The 18224-nt window shown below is 60.5% G+C and overlaps 2 protein-coding genes across 4 annotated transcripts in view; both read right to left on the bottom strand.

Annotated features, from left to right (window-relative positions):
* The window catches only part of HOXC4 (homeobox C4), a 37879-nt gene extending 33213 nt beyond the window's left edge, over window positions 1–4666 (bottom strand). The window contains exons 1-2 of one of the 2 annotated variants that reach the window (XM_055336896.1): window positions 4645–4666; window positions 4118–4243 (exon numbers count right to left, since the gene is read on the bottom strand). The gene's annotated coding sequence lies outside the window, so the exon portion shown is untranslated. Of the gene's footprint in view, window positions 1–2177; window positions 2235–4117; window positions 4244–4644 lie in introns of those variants that run through there. The other variant, XM_055336897.1, reaches the window with a different exon arrangement.
* Window positions 4667–8699: 4033 nt separating this feature from the next.
* Window positions 8700–17829, bottom strand: HOXC8 (homeobox C8). 2 transcript variants are annotated; one of them, XM_055336891.1, is made up of 2 exons: window positions 16364–17829; window positions 8700–10412 (listed from the first exon to the last, which is right to left on the bottom strand). In XM_055336891.1, exons 1-2 carry the CDS (start codon window positions 16902–16904, stop codon window positions 10120–10122), a joined length of 834 nt encoding a protein of 277 aa, XP_055192866.1. In that variant the 5' UTR covers window positions 16905–17829; the 3' UTR covers window positions 8700–10119. The 2 variants fall into 2 exon arrangements, with proteins under 2 accessions (XP_055192866.1, XP_055192867.1); XM_055336892.1 differs by lacking the exon at window positions 16364–17829 and adding an exon at window positions 11842–12304.
* Window positions 17830–18224: the final 395 nt, after the last annotated feature.

Raw genomic sequence — 18224 nt, 5'->3', positions numbered from 1 at the left:
TTCCGACGCAGGGTGGCAGCAGACAAAACAAGTAAACAACCCACAGACACAATAAACAGGGGGCGGCCGCCACCGAGCCGGAGGCCGCGGGCCGCCGAGGGGCACCGCCCGGGGCGAGCTCACCCCAGCACCCCGCCAGGCCGCCCCCAGGCCCGGCGGGCCGAGGTGGAAGGGGCCTGGAGCGACCTGGCGGCCCAGGCAGTGCTGCAGCCGCACCGGCCGGCCCGGCCCGCGTCCCCTCACCGCTCTGCTCCGACGGTACCGGGCCCTGCGCCCCACCGGCGGCGGGAGAGGCCCCGGGGGAGGCTGGAGCCCGGCCGCCCCGCCAACCACCCGGCCGCAGCCTCCTCCCCAGCCGCTTGCGACATGGGACAACTGAAACAGGCGCCACCAGTCCCCAGATCCCGGGGCTCTGGGGGCGCCTAGAGGGCCCCTCAGCGGCCCCCACAGCCACACAGGCGAACCTGGGGTGCGGAGCGGGAGCCAGACCTTCTCCGCACCCCTGCCCCTTCTGTCTGGCCTTCTGCACCAGCCTCTCCAAGCGGCTGCCTCGGCCTCGGCGCAGAGGCCACCTTCCTGACCACTCAGATCCCCTTCACTGTCCCAGCCACGTTCGAGCGCCAGGGCCTAGCCAGCCGCGCAGAACGGCGCAGAGACCCACCTCACCCACAGAGTTCCCCACAAAACTCACTGGCAACACCACAGGGCTCCCCTGGTAAACAGCCTCTGAGCTGGGGAAGTTTGGGATTTGGGTTGGGGGGTGGGTGGAGAGAAAGCAGAAGGGATTCACTATTGCCCCAGCCCAGATGCTTGGACAGTGAAGGCAAGAATGTCCGAGAAAGCCTTCGTGGCATCCGTTGGTGCCTGCAACCCGCATACTCCGATTCCGGCACACATGCGCGCGCGCGCGCACACACACACACACAGGTTTCCAGGAGAGCGTGCCCAGAGAGGGTCTGCTGGGTGCACCCAGTGCCTCCCTGAGCCCAATCCCAACTAACAAAATTTTGCATGCACATAAAACGGTGTTTGAGCGAGGACAAGCATGGTGCTGTACAATTAACCACCGAGGAAATATGAGTCTGTATATATTCACGCATAAGTCGGAGTCTGTACATTTGAGCCCGGACATAATAAGTGTATAAAGCTACGAAGCCTGGTTTTGGAACACAACAGCCAACCCAACCAGGCCGCCTTCTCCAAACAAGGGTGCATTCTTTGTAGGGATCACAACTGTCAGACCAGGGAGAGAAAGGGTCTGCTCTGCCCGTTTTCCCTTCGCTTAGGAACTGGCGCGTGGACTGCAGCCCGTGGCAGGGCTGACAAAGCCTTCAAGGGGCAGGCCTGAGGTGCCCAAAGGGTGGACTCCGAGGGGGAACGCCGGGGGCCCTGGGCTCCAGGGAGCGTCGCCAGAACGTGACCCACAGATTCAGTGCTTCTGGCCAGCTTTAGTCCTGGGCGTGCAGAGTCCTCCGGCCAGATTCTATTCTCAGCGGCCCTGGCTATTATTAGATACTCAGACCAGGGCTTTCCTGCACTAAGGACCACGTTTACAGGGAATCTGGCCTACGAGGAGGCTGGCCGGTGCCACTGGTGGCCTCTCTTGTGCTCCCGTGTGAGCACCAGAGTGGGGGAGAAGGAAGGAAAAGAAAATCGAAAGTAAGGAGGGAAGGAAGGGGGTGGCGTTCGGGGCTGGATTTATCCCCTGGCCGGACTAGAAAACTGCTGCCAGGCTTTCTCCGCGTCCCTCTGCCTCGCGAGGAGGATCTCGGGGGGGTGAAGGACATGGGGGACCGCAGGACCCTAGCCAGGAAGGGACAGAAAATCAATTGAGAAAAATATTATGCAAGGACACCTCAGGATGATGCCGTTAACCCGTCACCCATGAACCCTAGCACCCTGAAATCTGGCCGGCAGCGCTCACTTTAGCTGCCTGTGGGCCCAGATCAATACCCCAGCCTTAGCCAGGCCCACCCCTCCAAAGGGAGGGGGCCCCTCTCCTATCCCAGGTGAAATCCAACTGTCCTGAGTGGCCTTCCGAACTGTTTTCCCGAGAGAGGGGGGGTGTGAACAAAAGGAGGCTCGTGGCCCCCCCACCCAGTCGGGCAGGCCATCTGCAGGGGTGGGGGGCGGGGGGCAGACAAAATACAGGCGAAAGAGAGAAATAGAGGCCTCACCGGTCGGCGGTTCCCACACTACGCCAGGAGAGAGGCTCCCACGTCCAGGCCTCCGCGTGGGGTGGGGGCCTCCTCGGGCCCCCGCCCGCCCCCTGCCCTGCGCGGGGCCCCGGGGCCGCGTGGCTGCCGGCCTGGGCGCGGAGCGGCGGAGCGCGCGGCAGCCGAGCAGGCGGCTGGGCCCATTTGGGGAAAGCCAAGCGCTTTTCTCGATCGTAAACAAGGAACGAAATTAGCCCCTCGGCAGACGCCTCTGCCGACACACAAGTCCTCGTGGGGGGGGAGTGGAAGGGGGAGAGAAAATGCCATTTCTTCCCCCGAGAGAATACCTCGGAGGCCTTTATGTCGGATGCGAGAGACGGGACTTTTGGGGGGGCAGGGGAGGAGGGAAGGGGCTGCGGGGGGAGGGGAGGGGAGAGTCCCCGTCCCCTCGGACCCCGAGGGCTTTGATTTGAGTGCAGTCGGATCGTGTTTTTAAGAATTTGATAAAAACAGGTTCCCTCTCCCAGCGCCGACCCCCGGGGCGACGGGTCAGGGTTGAGACAGGAAATCGAGGAGCGCTCCCCTCCCCCACGCGGCTCGGCGGAGGAGCGCGGCCGCCCCGGGAGGACCGCGGCGGGGGCAGCGCCCGGCCCGCGACCCTGGGCGCCCGGGGCACGCGCGCCCCCCCGCCCCCGGCTCGGGGCGTGTCCGCCCGGGCGTGGAGGCGGTTGCGCGTGCGGCGCCCTTTGCGAACGGAAGCTCACCCGCACGGGGGGCGGCCTCGGACCCAGGCCAGGGAGCAGGGCGGGGTCATCTGTCACGCGGCTACACATTCAGGGCCACGTACATTTGGAAGAAATTAAGCCACTGTGTTATGAAACCATATGTGTCGGGTTAAGACCATACAACACGCCATTAGCACCAATTATCAGGAAGATCCCGAGCGCCGGGACCCTCCGGGCCGCCCCGTTCTGACGTCCCCGCCCCGCGGGCCAGGCGCGCCTGGGGTGCTCCCTGCTCGGCTCACCAGCGAGGCCCGGGCCTGCCCGCAGCCAGCGGGGCCTGCCCAGGCCATCCCCGTCCCCGTGTCCGTCCCCGTCCCGTCCCCGCCCGGTGCCCCGGCGGGCACCGCGGGCCGGGCGGCGGCGGCTGGGGTGGGGGGCGCTGCGCCGGGCGGACGAGGCGCGCCGGCCCCGCTCTCGCAGCACAAGATGGCTTTGGAGCCCCGCGGCCCCCGCCCCGCCGCAGTGCAGGCCACCTCCCAGCTTTCCGCCCGCTCGGGGGGGGGGGGGGGGGCGGGGGGCGGGAGCCGGGGGCGGGCAGGCGCACCCTCCTCCGCTGACGCGCACCAGCCAACGGCCTCCCCCCTAATTGCCAATTAACAGGCCCCGCCGCCCGCCGAGCTGCGCGCTCTTCCTGCTCCGCCGCCCGCTCCGGGCCCGCACTGCGCATGTGTGAGCTCGGCCGCCGCGCTCTCCGGGAGGGAGGGGGCCGCGGGCCCGGCGGGGGCCGTGCGAAGTTAGTTTGGGGCTGGGGGGGGCCGGCTTTGCTCGGGGGGCCATGGTTACGGCCTACAGTGCTCGCTCCGGCCCTGCAGCCTGAGCTTCCGGGCCCCCTCCGTCCCGGTCCCATTAGCTCCCATTAGCCGGGAGGCCGCGGGTCCCTCCTAGGTAAGGACGGGGTGGGCACCACGCAGCGGGTCGGCGCCCTAGACCCCGGCCTTGAGCCCCCCGACCCCAGCTAGGGCGCACGGTGACATCAGGACACCGGCTGGCAGCCCGGCCCCCCACCCCCACCCCACCCCACCCCCACTTTTCCTCCCCTTGCTGGCCCGCACGCCCCCCTCTCGCCAGCCCCCCTCTCCTCTCTAACCGAGACGAGCCGCTGCTGTCCTTATCTTGAAACCGCCACCCAGCTACGGACCATTAGTTACATATTTGAACCAATAAGGAAACACTTACCGGGCGCTGCTGTCACTCTCCCTCTCCCTCTCTCTCTGCCTCTCTCTCTCTCCCACTCTCTCTGTCTCGTCTTCCCTCATTCTGTGCCGCTGCCGAGCCTGTCTCAGCTCCACACATTCATAGGCACTTTATATAAATTTAAAAATTAAAAAAAAAAAGAGAGAGAATAGTCCCAATGATCGAAAAGCCAAATAAAATTAAGGGGAGTTGCAAGAAGGGGGCAGGAGGGAGAGGCTGGGAGAGGGGAGGGGCGGAGGCTCTGCAGCTCGCGGCTCCACTCCTGCTCCCGCAGCCTCCTGCCCCTTGGGGGGCCGGGGCATCGGGAGGGAGACGGGCGCCCCCAACTCCTGCCCCTTCCCCCATCCCCCTCCCCAGGTGCCCCCAGCTTCCGGCAACTCCACCTGGGAGGGGAAAAAAATTGAATGCGGGGAGAAAATAATTATTAATCAGATTAATAAAAAATAAAATAATAGTGGCAACGGAGGGAGCGGCCGCGCAGGTTTCCCTGGCAGTGGGGAGGCTCTTACGGGAGGACTGTTCTGCGGAGCGCTCCGAACGGACAAACCACAATAAAAAGTTCACGTTCATGGATGGAATCCACATGACTTCTTGTGGCCAATCCAACTTGTGAGTCGATCGTAAACTTTTATTACTCAGCTGTAAATTTTCTGCAAACAACCGGGAATGCGATGCATTTGTGTAGCGTGTGCAAATGGGCGCCGCGGTCGCCATGTTTACCCAATTCTCCGGGAGAGGGAGCCCCCCGCGCCCCCCGCGCCCCCCGCGCGCCCCGCGCGCCCCGCGCCCACTGCCACGGCCCGGCCGCCGGCTCGCGCGGGAAGGGCGCGGGGGCGCCGGGGGCGCGGGCCGGCTCTGGCTCTCCCGCGCGGGCCGCCCGCCTCCCTCCGCCGCGCCGAATCCTAAATATTTCCCCTAATGAGTGGGGTATCGGGGTGGGATGCGGGGGAACCCGAGCTCTGCACCGGGCGCAGGGGCGCAGGAGGGGTGCGCTCCCTCCTCCCGCCTTTTTCCTTGCAGGGGAGCTACGCCCGTCCCCGCGGGGAGCCCCGGCGGCCCCCCACTCTGCCCCCCACTCTGCCCCGCGGGAACCGGAGGGCCGCGCCGCTGGAGGCCCCGTAGCCCGGCCGCGGGCCGAGGTCTGCAGCCGCGGGGCTGGGACGCGCCCTAGGCAGCTGCGCAGGCCGGCAGGGGTGAGGGCTGCGGGCAGCCTCCACCCCCCAAAGTGCCCATCACCCCCACGCTCCCTCCTCCGAGAAAAGGACCATTGCCCCCTCTCCAGGACCATCCCCAGCCTCAGGGCTCCTCGGCTCCTAGGTTCAGATGGCAGTTACTCCCAATCTGTCTAGAATTACAAATAAAACCAAGGCCCAGGATCCTGGTTCCTACTTGTTTCCCCCTTTCGGGTGCAAGGTGGTTTGAAGCCTTTTCTGTCTTGGCAGGTGACCCACACCCGCCTGCCGTTTTCAGAAAAATTCTGCTGCCTGGCTAACCGGGACGCACCTTGGAGAGCCCCCCCCCACACACAAAGAAACTTATCCTTCCCCTAATTCCGCCTTCTGTGCTAAATTCCCAGCACCAGAGATATCCCCCACCTTTCTCCAGACCCCTGATTTTGGCGAGGAGTTCAGTGTGGGGAAACCCAGAATAAATCCCCCCCCCCCATAGAGACTATTTGCCAACAACGAGTCGCAGCCCAGCCGAGTCGCAGCCCAACACTCCCCACCAGCCCGAGATCTGAAGGCCCAAAGCTCTCCCCTGAATCCCGCACGGAGCTGGCAAGGGGACTTCCACGGCTGGGTGCCCCACCCCAACCAATAGGGGGTCCCTCATCCCCTCCCCAAACTTCCTCCCTCAGTAAGGGAAGCAGTTCCCTCAGCCGGATGCAGAGACCCAGTTTCTTTTACAAACCCACCCATAAATTTTATAACAGGTAGTTAAAAATTACGACAAGGGAGCTCTGGCCCAGCTTTTCACAATGGGCCGCTGGGAGAATGGGACAGCGCTGCGGGCTGCTCACCGGAAATTTTACTGATCGTCTGTGGCACAACCTGTCCCGAGTTCGGTCTAATTGGGGCGAGGTAACTTTCTGCGGCCGGCAGGCAGCCTGTGGGGCATCCCGTCTGAGGAAGATGAGGCTGGGGGAGGCCAGCCCGCTCTCCCATCCTAGGGTCCCCCACAAAGCCCTTCAGAGCACTCACTACCTCCCCCATTCCCAGGTCCCCTGCAGGCCCGCACCTCCCTTGGCCTCTGCAATGAAGTGGGGAGGGAGATAAAATGCCGAGAATTAGAAAAAAAAATCCAGAGAAACGAATTTGCCCCCCAACTTAATAGCTGCATTATCCCGTCTCTACGGTTGAGATTAGAATAATAAATTCAAGGCGAAATGAGCGAGATGCTTCAACTCAGCATTTTGAAAGATACTATTTTTCACAAATCACAAATAGCTTTCGGAAGCCACTTTGATTGGCTAATAAAAAAGTAAAGAATGGGAGAAAGTCCTATCTGCTGCAGCCGAATGGTCCCCATTCCGGTAATGGGACGGCGGCGGGAGCATTTGGGAGGACGCGTTTCTAAAGAGAGCGCATCCCGCTCGCAATTAAGTTCCCCCATAAAACGGGTTTTACCTCCTTTTCTCTCCAAACGAGAAAAAAGAGGCGGTGGGCAGAAGGGGTGGGGGAGCGGGTGCTGCTGGAAGGGGCGGCGGGAGCTCTCTTGGTCTGGCCCACCCGAGGCTTCGCATCTCTAGCGATGCCGGGCGCCAGACGCACCCCGCCCTCCGACGCCGGGCTCGGGGCCACGGGCATTGCTGAGCAGGGCCAGGGATGAATGGGGCGCTGGGTGTGGGGGAAATTCGGCGAGATCCTTGGGAGCCACTTAGCATAGGGTTCAAGCAACTTGGCTACGGCGGGGCCAGCGATGTTTATTAATAACAGTCATAATTCCACAATAAAAAAATGAAACGGCCCCGCGGCCGACCCTCGGAGTCTGGCAGGGATGCCCGTGGGAAGGCCTGAGGTCGGAGCCAAATGCTCTCTTCGGGCCTCCCCGGCGGGTAGCCCGTGCCTCCTGCAGCAAACGGGGTTACCTGGCTGGCGCAGAGGCTCGCAGCAGGGACCCCAGGTTTCCAAAGATTCCCCCACCCCACCCCCAGAGCTGTTCAAAGCTGTTCCCGGCTGCCTGCAGCCTAAGCTCGGAAATCGGCAGCCTCTCTCGGGCCGCAGGAGTCCCCCAGCAAGGATGCCTGACCCAATCCTGTATTCATGACTTTTTGAGGGAGCCAGGGACCCAGATGCAGGTGAAATTACACAAAATAAGAGTCAGCCTGGGTCTAAGTCTGGGAAAATCACTGATCAGAGGGAGAGGGAGAGATAGAGAGAAAAAGAGATCTGGCCTCAAAAATATTTCAGTCTTTGGGGAATCTGGTTTTGTGGACCAGGAGATCCCATCTCCTTCCCTTTCCCCCTCCTCCTGACTGAGTCAGATGACTTGTATCTCTGGAATTTGGGATTATTTGACCAGAATCTCACTGGCATAAACAGATTTCTCTGGCTAGGACCCTCCAGGGAGGAGTGAGAGACCCCTTTGCCCCCTGAGTCCCTGAGGCTTCAACCCCTTATTTGAGGAGTCCAATGAAGACTCTCTTCACCCTGCTGTGGCTGGGATGGAGGGCCCGCCACCGAGCAGGCCCATCCTCCTCGCCCCCAGGCCAATGGCCCACACTACCAGGGCAGGGCAGACTGCCCAATTGCCAAGGTGAAGCCGGGAGCCGGCTTGAAACAGTCAGAACAGAGGCTGGAGTAGATGCTGGCGGCCTGGGTGACAGTGATGGCTCTGTGCTGACGGAATCTGAATTTCAGAACATGGACCCAGGCTGCTTGGTGTACCAACTCACTCACCTTCCCCTTCCTTTCCTTTCCCCCAGGCTCAAGCTCCCTCGCCCCCCACCCTTGGCCGTCTTCCCCAGCCAAGTCCTCCAGGCTGCCTTGAGCCTCACCTTCCTCCCACCCTGGTCACTGTTCTAGTGCTGGGTGCTGCGTGCTGGGTGCTGGGTGCCCAGGGTTGACCTGAGGGACTGTGGAGCTCAGAAAGAACCCCACTGCCTTATCCTCAGCCCCTGGAAGAGGCCTGACTGTGGGAGGGACGTGGGGGCAGATTCTTTGTCTGGGCCCAGCCCAAGGCCAAGGAAGAGGAAGGTGAGCAAGTGGGGAGATGCTTTCTTCCCACTGGGATCCTGGCATCTAGACACTCCTTTGGACCATTTTGTTTGGAGCCAAGGTTCTCCCAAGAGCACACGGGAGCCTGCTGCCCTCCCCCCTCCCCCTCTGCACCTCCCCCACCTTTCACCTGCCCTCCCTCCCTCCCTCCCTCCCTCCCTCCCTCCCCAGGCCTGCCCTCTCAACTCCTAGGCGCCTCTCCACGTGAGTTCCCCACCTCAAAGTCAGATCAGTGGTGGAGCCCTTCTCCACAGTGCTGGGGAAAGGGGATAAGGAGAGAAGGAGGAGTAGAGGCTTGGGGGTGGGAGGGGGGCTTTGGAGAAAAAGCAAGTCATTCCAGCCTCAAATATTTTTTCTCCTTTTTTTTTTTATTATGACTCACGTATACAATACAAAGTACTTGGACCAGGAACAGGGCTGCCGGGACACAAAATCTACATTCATAGCTGGACATAAAGACGAATGACCAAAAATTATTATTATAGATATATTTTAACGTTTTTTTTTCTTTCGAGCACATTGCATAAACAGAGAATTCAAGACAGAGTTAACTATACATTCAGTGCAATTTAGTTCTACTCTACTGGGGTTAGAAGCACAATAAAAGCGCACAGGACCGGCGGGCTAGGCAGTCTCAGTTGTTGGGTTTTTCTTAGTGAAATAAGCAGCAACAAACAACAACAAAACCGCATTACGAATACTCTCAAAGCAGGATTTCTTTCTATAGGTAGTGATAAAATACGTTGGAGGTTTCTCTCTTTTTTTTTGAATTTTAATTTTTTCTCTTTTTTTTTCTTGCATATTAGGATTTTTTAAAATTTCTTTTTTATTTTCTTCAAGATTATTGCAGGTTCCCTTTAGGTAGTATGTTAAAGATTCATTATCAGTATTATTATTATTATTATTATCATTCGTATTCATGATTATGGTGATTTCTGAGCGCTAATACTAGTACAGCTCAGAGGAAGCTGGGCCCAACAACAGAAATCAGACAGCGAAAGGGAGGAAGGCATGGGCCCGAGTGACCATGGGATGGCTAGGTAGGATTTTAGCGGGGACTGCAGGCTCCTATCTACCCTGTGGGGAGAGGGGGAGGGGAGAGACCTGCATCTCCTTCAGGTTTCCATCAGGTTTCTAGAGAAAGTCAAGGGGGGGGGGGAGTCTTTCTAAGTGGGGGAGCCCCAGAGAGGGAGAAGGGATATTCCTTGCTACCATTTTGAAAAAATTTCTTTATACATCTCCCTTTCCTTGCCTGCCTTCCCTCACTTTTCTTTCTTTTGCAAAGAAGGAAATCTAATACACTAATCCTAGCATAAAAACAAAGCCACAAGTCTTCTTCCTCCGCATTTTGAGAGGGCTCCCCTCTAAAATAAATACCAGAGAAGCAGGGAGGTGGGAGTGTGGCAAGAAAGGGGTGAGAGAGGGGCGAAGAGGCCAGGTCTCAGACCTTAAAATCCAGGAAGGACTCCGAAGGGTGGGGGTAGGGACAAGTGTGTGTGCTGGGGCAAGGACTGAGACGGAGTCCGAACTTTTCGCTGTGTCTCGGTCTCCCCCCCCTCCAGCCCCCAAACAAATAAAGATCGAGGGAAGTCCAAAGGTAATAAAACCAGAGCTGCAAGTATCTGACAGGTAGTTAGAGTTGTGAGTGTCATTCTATTCTCTATAAAAGCAAATGACAGTCGTAAACTTCTCAATTTATCCGCTACCATAAAACGAAACTTCAAGGGAGTTGCTAAGGGAGGGGGGGGGGATCTCTCTTTTTTTTGCTTAGTCCTTGTTTTCTTCCTTTTCCTCCTCTTCTTTCTCCTCTTCCTCGTTTCCTTCTTCCTCCACCTTCTCTTCATCTCGGGCTCCGGGCAGTTTATCCTTGTTGTTCTCCTTTTTCCACTTCATCCTTCGGTTCTGGAACCAGATCTTCACTTGTCTCTCAGTCAGTCCCAGGGCATGAGAGACTTCAATCCGGCGCTTTCGTGTCAAATAAGGATTAAAGAGAAACTCCTTTTCTAGTTCCAAGGTCTGATACCGGCTGTAAGTTTGCCTTCCGCTGCGCCGCCCCGGAGCTGGACAGAATAGAACCCCAATCTGGTTATGTCTGGGAGGGGGCTTGGCTTTCCCCTGACACTCTTTCTCCCCTAAAGTTTCCCCCCCTCCATGGTCTCCCCAGTTCCCCTCCCTCCCTCCTGAAGACAAGGCAGGAGCAGGGAAGCAGGCAAGGGCAGGAAAGTTTGGGGGCTTGTTTTGGTTTAGCTTCACCTTGGGAGGTGGGGTGGGGGTGGGGGCAGGGACTGGGGACTATCTGGAACCCGGGGGATGGCAGGAGCCCGGGGGAGCACTGCAGAGTCCCCCACCCACCCCAGGCCTGCAGTCTCAGGAAACTGGCCCTTGCAGCTTTGTTTACAAGTGCAGAGTGGCATTTGGTGAGCAGGGCTGGGGACAGAGTCTGTTTCCAAAAGAAAGGAAAGAGGTCTGGGGGTGAAGAAGAGGGGCTCTGCTCACTGCCCCCTCCTCGGATCTGCCTGCCTAGTGCCTTGCCAGGAAGAAAAATAATTGATCTCCTGGAATGTATCACTGCTTGGCCTGATTGCTAACTGGAGACCAGCAAATAAATCACGGGCCATCCCCGCTGGAACTTGTCGCTTTCCCGCTTCCCCTTTTACTTCGAAATTGGGCCAGGAGGGGCCACCCCTGGAGGGGCTCATGGCCTGAGCCACTCTGAAGGTGTCAGGCAAAGCCCACAAACCTTTGACTGGGGACAGCTCGGCTTGGGTCCTCTGGACCCCTGAGCCCTCTAATCTGCATGGCCCCTCTCCTCCCCTGCCCTCTCTTCTCTCCAACTGCGGGAAGTAAAGCAAAGTTGGGGGGGTGGCCTTGAGGCTAGTTGTCTGCGAGGGGGAGGTGGGTACCCCCAGAGAGCCGGGGCACCTGTCCTTGGGGGTCCTGTCACCCTGTGGTCCAGGTAGGGGAGGGAAACAGAGGTCCCCCTTGTCCCCAAGACAGCCTGGCCACTGTTGTGGGGACTGAGGCTTTCTGCCTTGTGTAGAGGCTGCTTTGCTCCAGAGGCTGATAACCTCAGGGTGCTCGGGGCCCCTGGCCAGCCGCCTCCCCAACTCCGACCTCAGAGGTGGCCAGAGGCGGGACGGAGAGGGAGACAGGCAGACAGACAGACAGCCGGCCCGGGAGGTGGGAGGTGGGAGGTAGGAGGTGGGAGGTGGGAGGTGGGAGGTGGAGGGCAGGATCGGAAAGCCTTTGCACCCGGCCACCACCTTCACCCCCTTCACCCCCGGCGCCCCGCGGACCCCAGGCGAGCCCCGAGCCCCACCCCCAGCTGACCCTCCCCACCTCCAGAAACCCACTCGGGCCGGGGGTGGGGCCGGAGAGACCCCAAAGCCAGGAGGGGAGAGGACGAGGGCAGACAAGAAAGGAGGCGAGGGAGGGGGGGAAGACCCCGGAGCGCGGGCGACCGAGGGGGAAAGAGAAAAGGCTTCTCACCGTGGGGTCTCATCCATGGAAACATGAGGCTGGGAGACGAGTTTTGATTTAAGTGGCCTTGTCCTTCGCTACTGTTAGTGTTGGCGGAGGATTTACAGTCGGGATATTGCACCACGCTCGCCTCTTGCTGGGCCCCATAAAGGGACTGTCTGGGGAGCGCCTCGTAGCCATAGAATTTGGAGGCGTCTCCGTGGCAGCTCAGCGAGCACGGGTTCTGCTGGTAGCCCGGGCTGGAGATGCCCGAGGCGCCGTGGTGGAAGAAGTCCTGGACGTGGTGCGAGGCGTGCTGGAAGCCGGGCGCCGAGCCGCCGGGCCCGTACACGAGCGCGGGGCTGCGGCCCACGCCCTGCGGGAAGCGGCAGTCGTAGTAGGCCGGCTCCAGGGACTCGCCGCCTTTGTACTTGGAGAACAGGGGGTTGACGAAGTAGGAGCTCATGCTGGGCACATGAACCCGCCGCCCCTCCCCGGCGGCCCGCGCCCCCGCGCCCCCGCGCCCCCGCGCCCCCGCGCCCCCCGCGCCCCCCGCGCCCTCCGCGCCCCGCACCGGGCTGGGCTCCGCGGGCCGCGCTGCGCTCCCGGGCTCGGGCTCGGCGTGCAGCTCGCGCTCCCGCACTTGGCGCCTCGCTCTAACAGCCCCGGCGAATTCCTCCGGCTCCGGCGGCGGCGGCGCTTACACGCGATTCGCGTTCATCAATCCACGACATGAAGACAGGCGAGAGGGAGAGAGAGGGAGAGGGAGAGGGAGAGGGAGAGGGAGAGGGAGAGGGAGAGGGAGAGGGAGAGCGAGAGCGAGAGCGAGAGCGAGAGGGAGAGGGAGAGGCAGCGCCGGCGGGGCTTGAGGGGTTCAGGGCTGGGGGACCGCGAGGAAGGGGAGGGGAGGGCGGGAGGGCGGGGAGGTGGTGTGGGGGGAGCCAGCCCCGGCTCGGGCGGGGGCGGCCTCTCCAAGGTGCGCGCTCACAGCCCAAGGTGCCTCTCCCCAGCCCCCTCCCGCCTCTCCTCCCCTCGGACCCAGACACCTGAGCCCGCGGGTCAACTCAGGTTACCTCAACAGGTACGAGACCCTCCCCCGCCGCCCGCCGGGTGTGCCAGAGCAGGGCCCCGAACCCCAGAGGCGGGCTCCCCAGGGGGTCCTCAAGTCTGGGACTCCCAAGGGGCGAGCGCAGCAGCACAGCATAGCCCCCCTCCCCGCAGCCCTCCGGGTCTCCTGCCCCTCCTGCCCCCACCCCTAAGACTCGGGGCCTGCCTGCTGTGGGCAGAGGAGGCGGGCGGAGGTGGGGGCGCTCACGCGCCCCTTCACACACCGGCTCCTGCCTCCAAGCTTGGCCAGGGGTGCTGACAGCAAAGCAGTTGATGGGGACAGAGGACAGGGCAGCTGGCGGGTCCCCGGCCCTTGGCTGGGCTGATCCGGGCTGCTCCCTCTCGGGAGACTACTCCTATCTGCAGCAGGCCTCTTACTCGTCCCGCGTACTCTAACCCCATAGGAAATGCCAGCTGGGCCTGGAGGGGCCCCTGGGCTCCGCCGCACCCCCTGCTTCCCCAGGCAGGCTGCCCAGGCCGGGATGTGGATGGGAACTGTCAACAGACACTCTTTAGATATTTACCCACAGTTTCTCTAGGGGGTTCCTCGCCCATCCCCGAGAGACTAGGTGAATTCAAGGTAATGCAAACGGATAAAAGAGCCTCAGTCCATCAACACCCTTCTCTGGCCATAAGTGTGCACGGTTATGTGGGGCTTAACACAGACAGAGGGAAAAAGGAGAAAGTGAGAGAGCTGTGAATACTACGTGTGCTGTGCGCATACGAATGAGAAAGAGGAATTAGAGAATGATTTTTTCCGGTCCTCCCCTTCCACGGTGGCTGAGGCCCTTACACACAGGGCAGTAGTGGGGGCACATTCAGGATACACACATTCAGTCCTGGGTGGGCTACCTTCCACCCTGAGACGGCGTCGCATGCAGGCTCCCCCAACTGTCATGCATGCCTGGAAGCACCCCTCTCCCCTCACGGGCACCGTGCACCCAGGCACGCAGGGAAATAATACCTGACGGACACGCCTGCGTCTTTAGCTTTTTGCATCACGAAAAATTTTGCTGCCTATTTTCTTTCCACATCCTGGGCTTTCAGGGTTGGATGAGGAAGGAGGCTGTTAGAAAACCAGATCTTTCCTTCCCCATCCGGAGCCCAGCTCTGGGGATGGATGAAGGAATGGCAGGGCAGGAAAGCATGGTGTAGAACAACACCACCCCCCTGCCCTCGCCCATGCCCAGTCCCTATGTCATCTAAATAATCTCTGGGAAAATGGCCCCTGTCAGTCAAATTCACAAAGGAGATTCAAGGGTGCCTCAGCAAAAGACACTTCCAGGATCCCTTGAATTTGGAGGAACCCACCTCCACCTGACTTAGGGACTGCCCAAACTCTGCAACGTCCAGGACTCTGGCCCTGGAGCAGCAGGAGGGGAGGGCCAGAGGAGGGCTGCGCCAGGGCTGCAGGCCTCCCTGGGGTCCAGGACAGCTGGGGGGGGGGACATGTGGGGGGGGAGGGGGGCCTCCTCCACCAGCACAGCAGGCTCCAGCCTTGCTTCCAGTCCTGCCTTCTCTGATCCTCCTCTGCTCAGAGTACCAAGCTGAACCCTATAGGCTCTGGGCTCCCAGCATCTGGGTCACTGGGGACTGTCATAAATATTTTCCCTTCCCTGCCTGGAAAGAGGAGGCTCGGCAGGCCAGACCCGCTGTGGGGCCTGCGCCTTATCTTTTAGAGGGTGTGTGGGGGGGATATCTCGACATTTTATGGTCCAGCGAAAACCCTGCCACAGAGCTATTCTTACAGGCCTTTGTGTCTTGGAATGCGACTGTCCCGAGTGTGCCGCCACCACCGTCTGCTCTGAGAGCCCACCAGTCCTGAATCCCCCCGCTGGACTCGATTTCCCACCCTCCTTTTTTTTTTTTTTTTTTGTTTTGGGAGGGGTGTCCCTTGCCTTTTCTTGTTTTTTTTTTTTTCATTTGATTCTCCTTTTCACGATTATGATTATCTTTTTTTCTTTTCCACGTGTCTGGTTGATGAGGCTCCAGGAGCTTGGAGATGGAGGAACCCAAGCAGCCACCCTCGCAGGGGCGTCCCCGGCCTCCCCGGGCCTGCTCCGCCCTCCTAGGTACCACGGATTTCGGTTCGTCTGTCCGGGTCATCCTGCCTTTTTGTGTCAATCACGCGGGGCCTGCTCGGCGCTTATCGCCTTCCTTATCGCCTTCGCCAGCGGCGGGTTTCGACGCCCGCCCCCCGAGCCCCTCGAGCCTGCGGCCCGAGCCGGGCCCCGTGTCCCAACGCCACGCGCGACTTGTTTGCACCTCGCAGGTGAGAGGATGGATTTGCTCGGAGCGGCGGGCCGGGCCGGGCCGGGCTGGGCCGGGCCGGGCGCGGGGCCTTCTCGGCGGCTCGCGGGCGCCGGCCTCCGATGTCAGCGCGGCCGGGCCGCCCGGGCCCCGCCGCCGCCGCCGCCGCCTCTAACATTGAGCAACAGCGCCACCTCGCGTCCGCTCGCCCCCACGCAGCGCGGCCCCGCGAGGGCCCGCGGCCGGGGCGAGCAGGTCCCAGCCTTGGCCCCCAAGGTGGGAGGTCAGAGGCAGGAGTCTTCAAGCGGGCGCGCCACGGGGGGGGGGGGTCCCCAGAAGGGAGCTCCCCCGGGGACCGCCGTCCTTTTAGCTCCCCAAGGTCTCCAGATAAGCCTTGTCTAAGGTTTCACGCTCTTTTCTCTTTTTGTCACCCTCCCTTCCCGCATGGAGAGACGCTGTGCCAAGGAGCTGCCGCGATCTGCCCCCTACTCAGGCGCATTTCTGGGCTCGGACCACCTCCGCTCAAGCAGATGCACGCCCCGAGGCTCCCGAGGCGCGCACCCTAAACTCCTCGCTCCTCTTACCCTGCCGCTGGCTCCGCACCGCCTATTCCGCCGCCGTCTGCAGGACTTTGGGGTGGGACTCTGACTTCTCCCGACTGTTGGCCCCCTGGTTTGTAGCCCATCCCTCTCTCTCTCCCTCTCTCTCTCGCTCACGCTCTCTCTCTCTCTCTCTCTCTCTCTCTCCACCTCTCTCTCCCAGCCAGTGAGGTCCTGTTCTCCGTGGGCCATAGACAAAACATTCCTATAATCCGATTTCAAAGGAAAGAGTGTCCACCTTATTTAAACCATAAAACAATTAAGCCCAGACGTCTAGCCAGCTCCGCGCTGCTGTTTTGTTCAGCCCCATTCAGAATCCAGCGTAGGGAGACAAACAGCGCCATAAAAGTGGCATTTCGGGGCTGCGGAAATGTACCTATCCGCTGCCTTCCCAAGTGGAACAACCTTTAGGGTTTTGTGATTCTGACAAAGGAGCAGAGGAGAGGTGGGAGGGAAGATTAGGGCAGGAGGGCGTTTGCTGGCCCCTCTCCCCACCCCACCCCACCCCAGCTTTCGTTTCTTTTCTCTGGATGTGTGCTGTGTTGTGGTTTTAGTTCACAAATTGTAATAAATAAAAAATGGGATCCAATCCTGACCTGCAGGCTGGAGGCTGAGCTGGAACCGAACAGTGGGCTGGGGCCGGGTGGGCCTGTTCTGGATCCCACGCTCTCGCCAGGGCCCTTGGAGCCCTGAGCCCTGCGGCCCTCCTTCCTGCCCCAAGCAGGGCCGGCTCCGGCAGGCGGCGGGCGGGCGGCTGCAGGAAGCAGGCCGCGCTGATGGACAAGGGGAGGCGACAGGGCCTTGGAGCAGGGGCGGGGTGGAAGCCCGGAAACGCCGCCTCGGAGCCTGGGCTGGGAGAAAAGCCTGAGTCCCCACAGTCAGGAGGCAGTCAGCCCCCCGGGGGGGGGGGGGGACGGGTCCTGGAGCGGAACTGAGGCCAGGGTCCCAGGAGAGCAAAGTGGCCAAGGGGGTGGGGTGTGTGAGGACCGAGAAAAGAGAATAAACTATTGGCAAAGCACCTTGCGAAAGGGCCAAGAAAACAATTGCTTCTGGAATCAGGGAGGAGGTCTCTGCAGTGGGCAAGAGGAGAGGGTGCTTCAGCCACTGGGAAAACCAGTGTTTGCGACTTTTGACCATCCCCCTCAAAGATCATCCCAGCAAAACGTTCCTGCCTTCCAGCCTTCCTCTAGCCCCCGAAATTGGCCTGCTGAATGGAAGGAGGGGGTAGGAGATTCAAATGATGGGGAAGGGGCTGGTCCCTCCAAGTGCCTCACCAATCCTGGAAGGCCATGCCGTGGAGGAAGCTCCAGAAGGACTGGGATCCCCAGTTATTTTCTTTTACGGTGGTATTCCCCAAGTACTCAGAACAACACCCTGCACCCCTCGCCAGAATGGGCAGCCTGAGATATTAAAGCGCTATATTTCAAGCCGTCTGAGTTTAATAGTTTCCAGATTGGGGGATTTCCGAGAAAGGGGGCGCCGGGCCGAGGCATACCCAGCAGCTTGTGTCTGCTTCTGATTAGCGGGTGAAAACTGCCGGGGCTGGGGCAGGCGCTCGGGGGGTGCAGTGCAACTGACCAACGGGCTGTGGCACACACCAGGCCCCTACCCTTGCGCCTGGGGTCCCACCACCGCCAGGGAACACCCCACTCTGGGCTAATCCCTGACCAGCTGCCTTAGGCCTTGGCCATGTCATCCCCCAGAAAGGCTGCAGCCACTCAGCAAGCATCACCCTGTTACCCCCAAACCAACATGCAAACTAAACACCAGACAGGGAGAGAGACAGAGACAGAGAGAGAGAGAGAGAGAGAGAGAGAGAGAGAGAGGCGGAGGAGAAAAGAGAACTAGGAGGAGAGCGAAGAGAAAAGCTGAGAATGCACAGAGAAGTTGAAACTAAACCGAATTAGGATTGTACTGGTTTTGCCATCATTCTCCTTCCTCCCTCTCTCCCTTCCTTCCTTCTTCTTCCTCCTCTCCCTGCTTCCTTCTCCCCTTCCCTCTACCTTCCTCTCTGTCCCTCTCCCCCTTCCTTTACTCGGAATGCAGTCCCCAGAGACTCTTCTGCTCCCTGAGGCCTGCTCAGCCTTCCTCCTCACCGCTCACCGCACTCCCTCCCTCCCTCCCAGCCATCCCTCGAAGCACCAATGCAGGCAGGCAAGAATCCAGCCCGGGCCCTCACCCAGCACCCAACTTTCATCTTCACCTATCTCTTCCCTCCGATCTCGTGTACTCATAAATTATTACAATTAATTACAGCCAGGGAAAACCATCCATGCCATGCCCCCACCCCCCTGGACTCCAACGAGCTACCAGGAAGCTCTCAGGCAGCCGCCCCGGCAGACACAGGCTGCGCCGGGCCTCAGCAGCCTCCACCCCACCCCTGGAGCCCTCACGCCCACCCCACGCTGCCCGGAGAGCGGCGGCAGGCACTTGCCCTTCCGAGGAGGCCGAGGACGC

This window comes from Nyctereutes procyonoides, unplaced genomic scaffold, assembly GCF_905146905.1.
Source record: "Nyctereutes procyonoides isolate TBG_1078 unplaced genomic scaffold, NYPRO_anot_genome, whole genome shotgun sequence".
In the NCBI taxonomy this organism is placed as follows: domain Eukaryota; kingdom Metazoa; phylum Chordata; class Mammalia; order Carnivora; family Canidae; genus Nyctereutes; species Nyctereutes procyonoides.
This window is presented reverse-complemented; position numbering and strand designations above follow the sequence as displayed.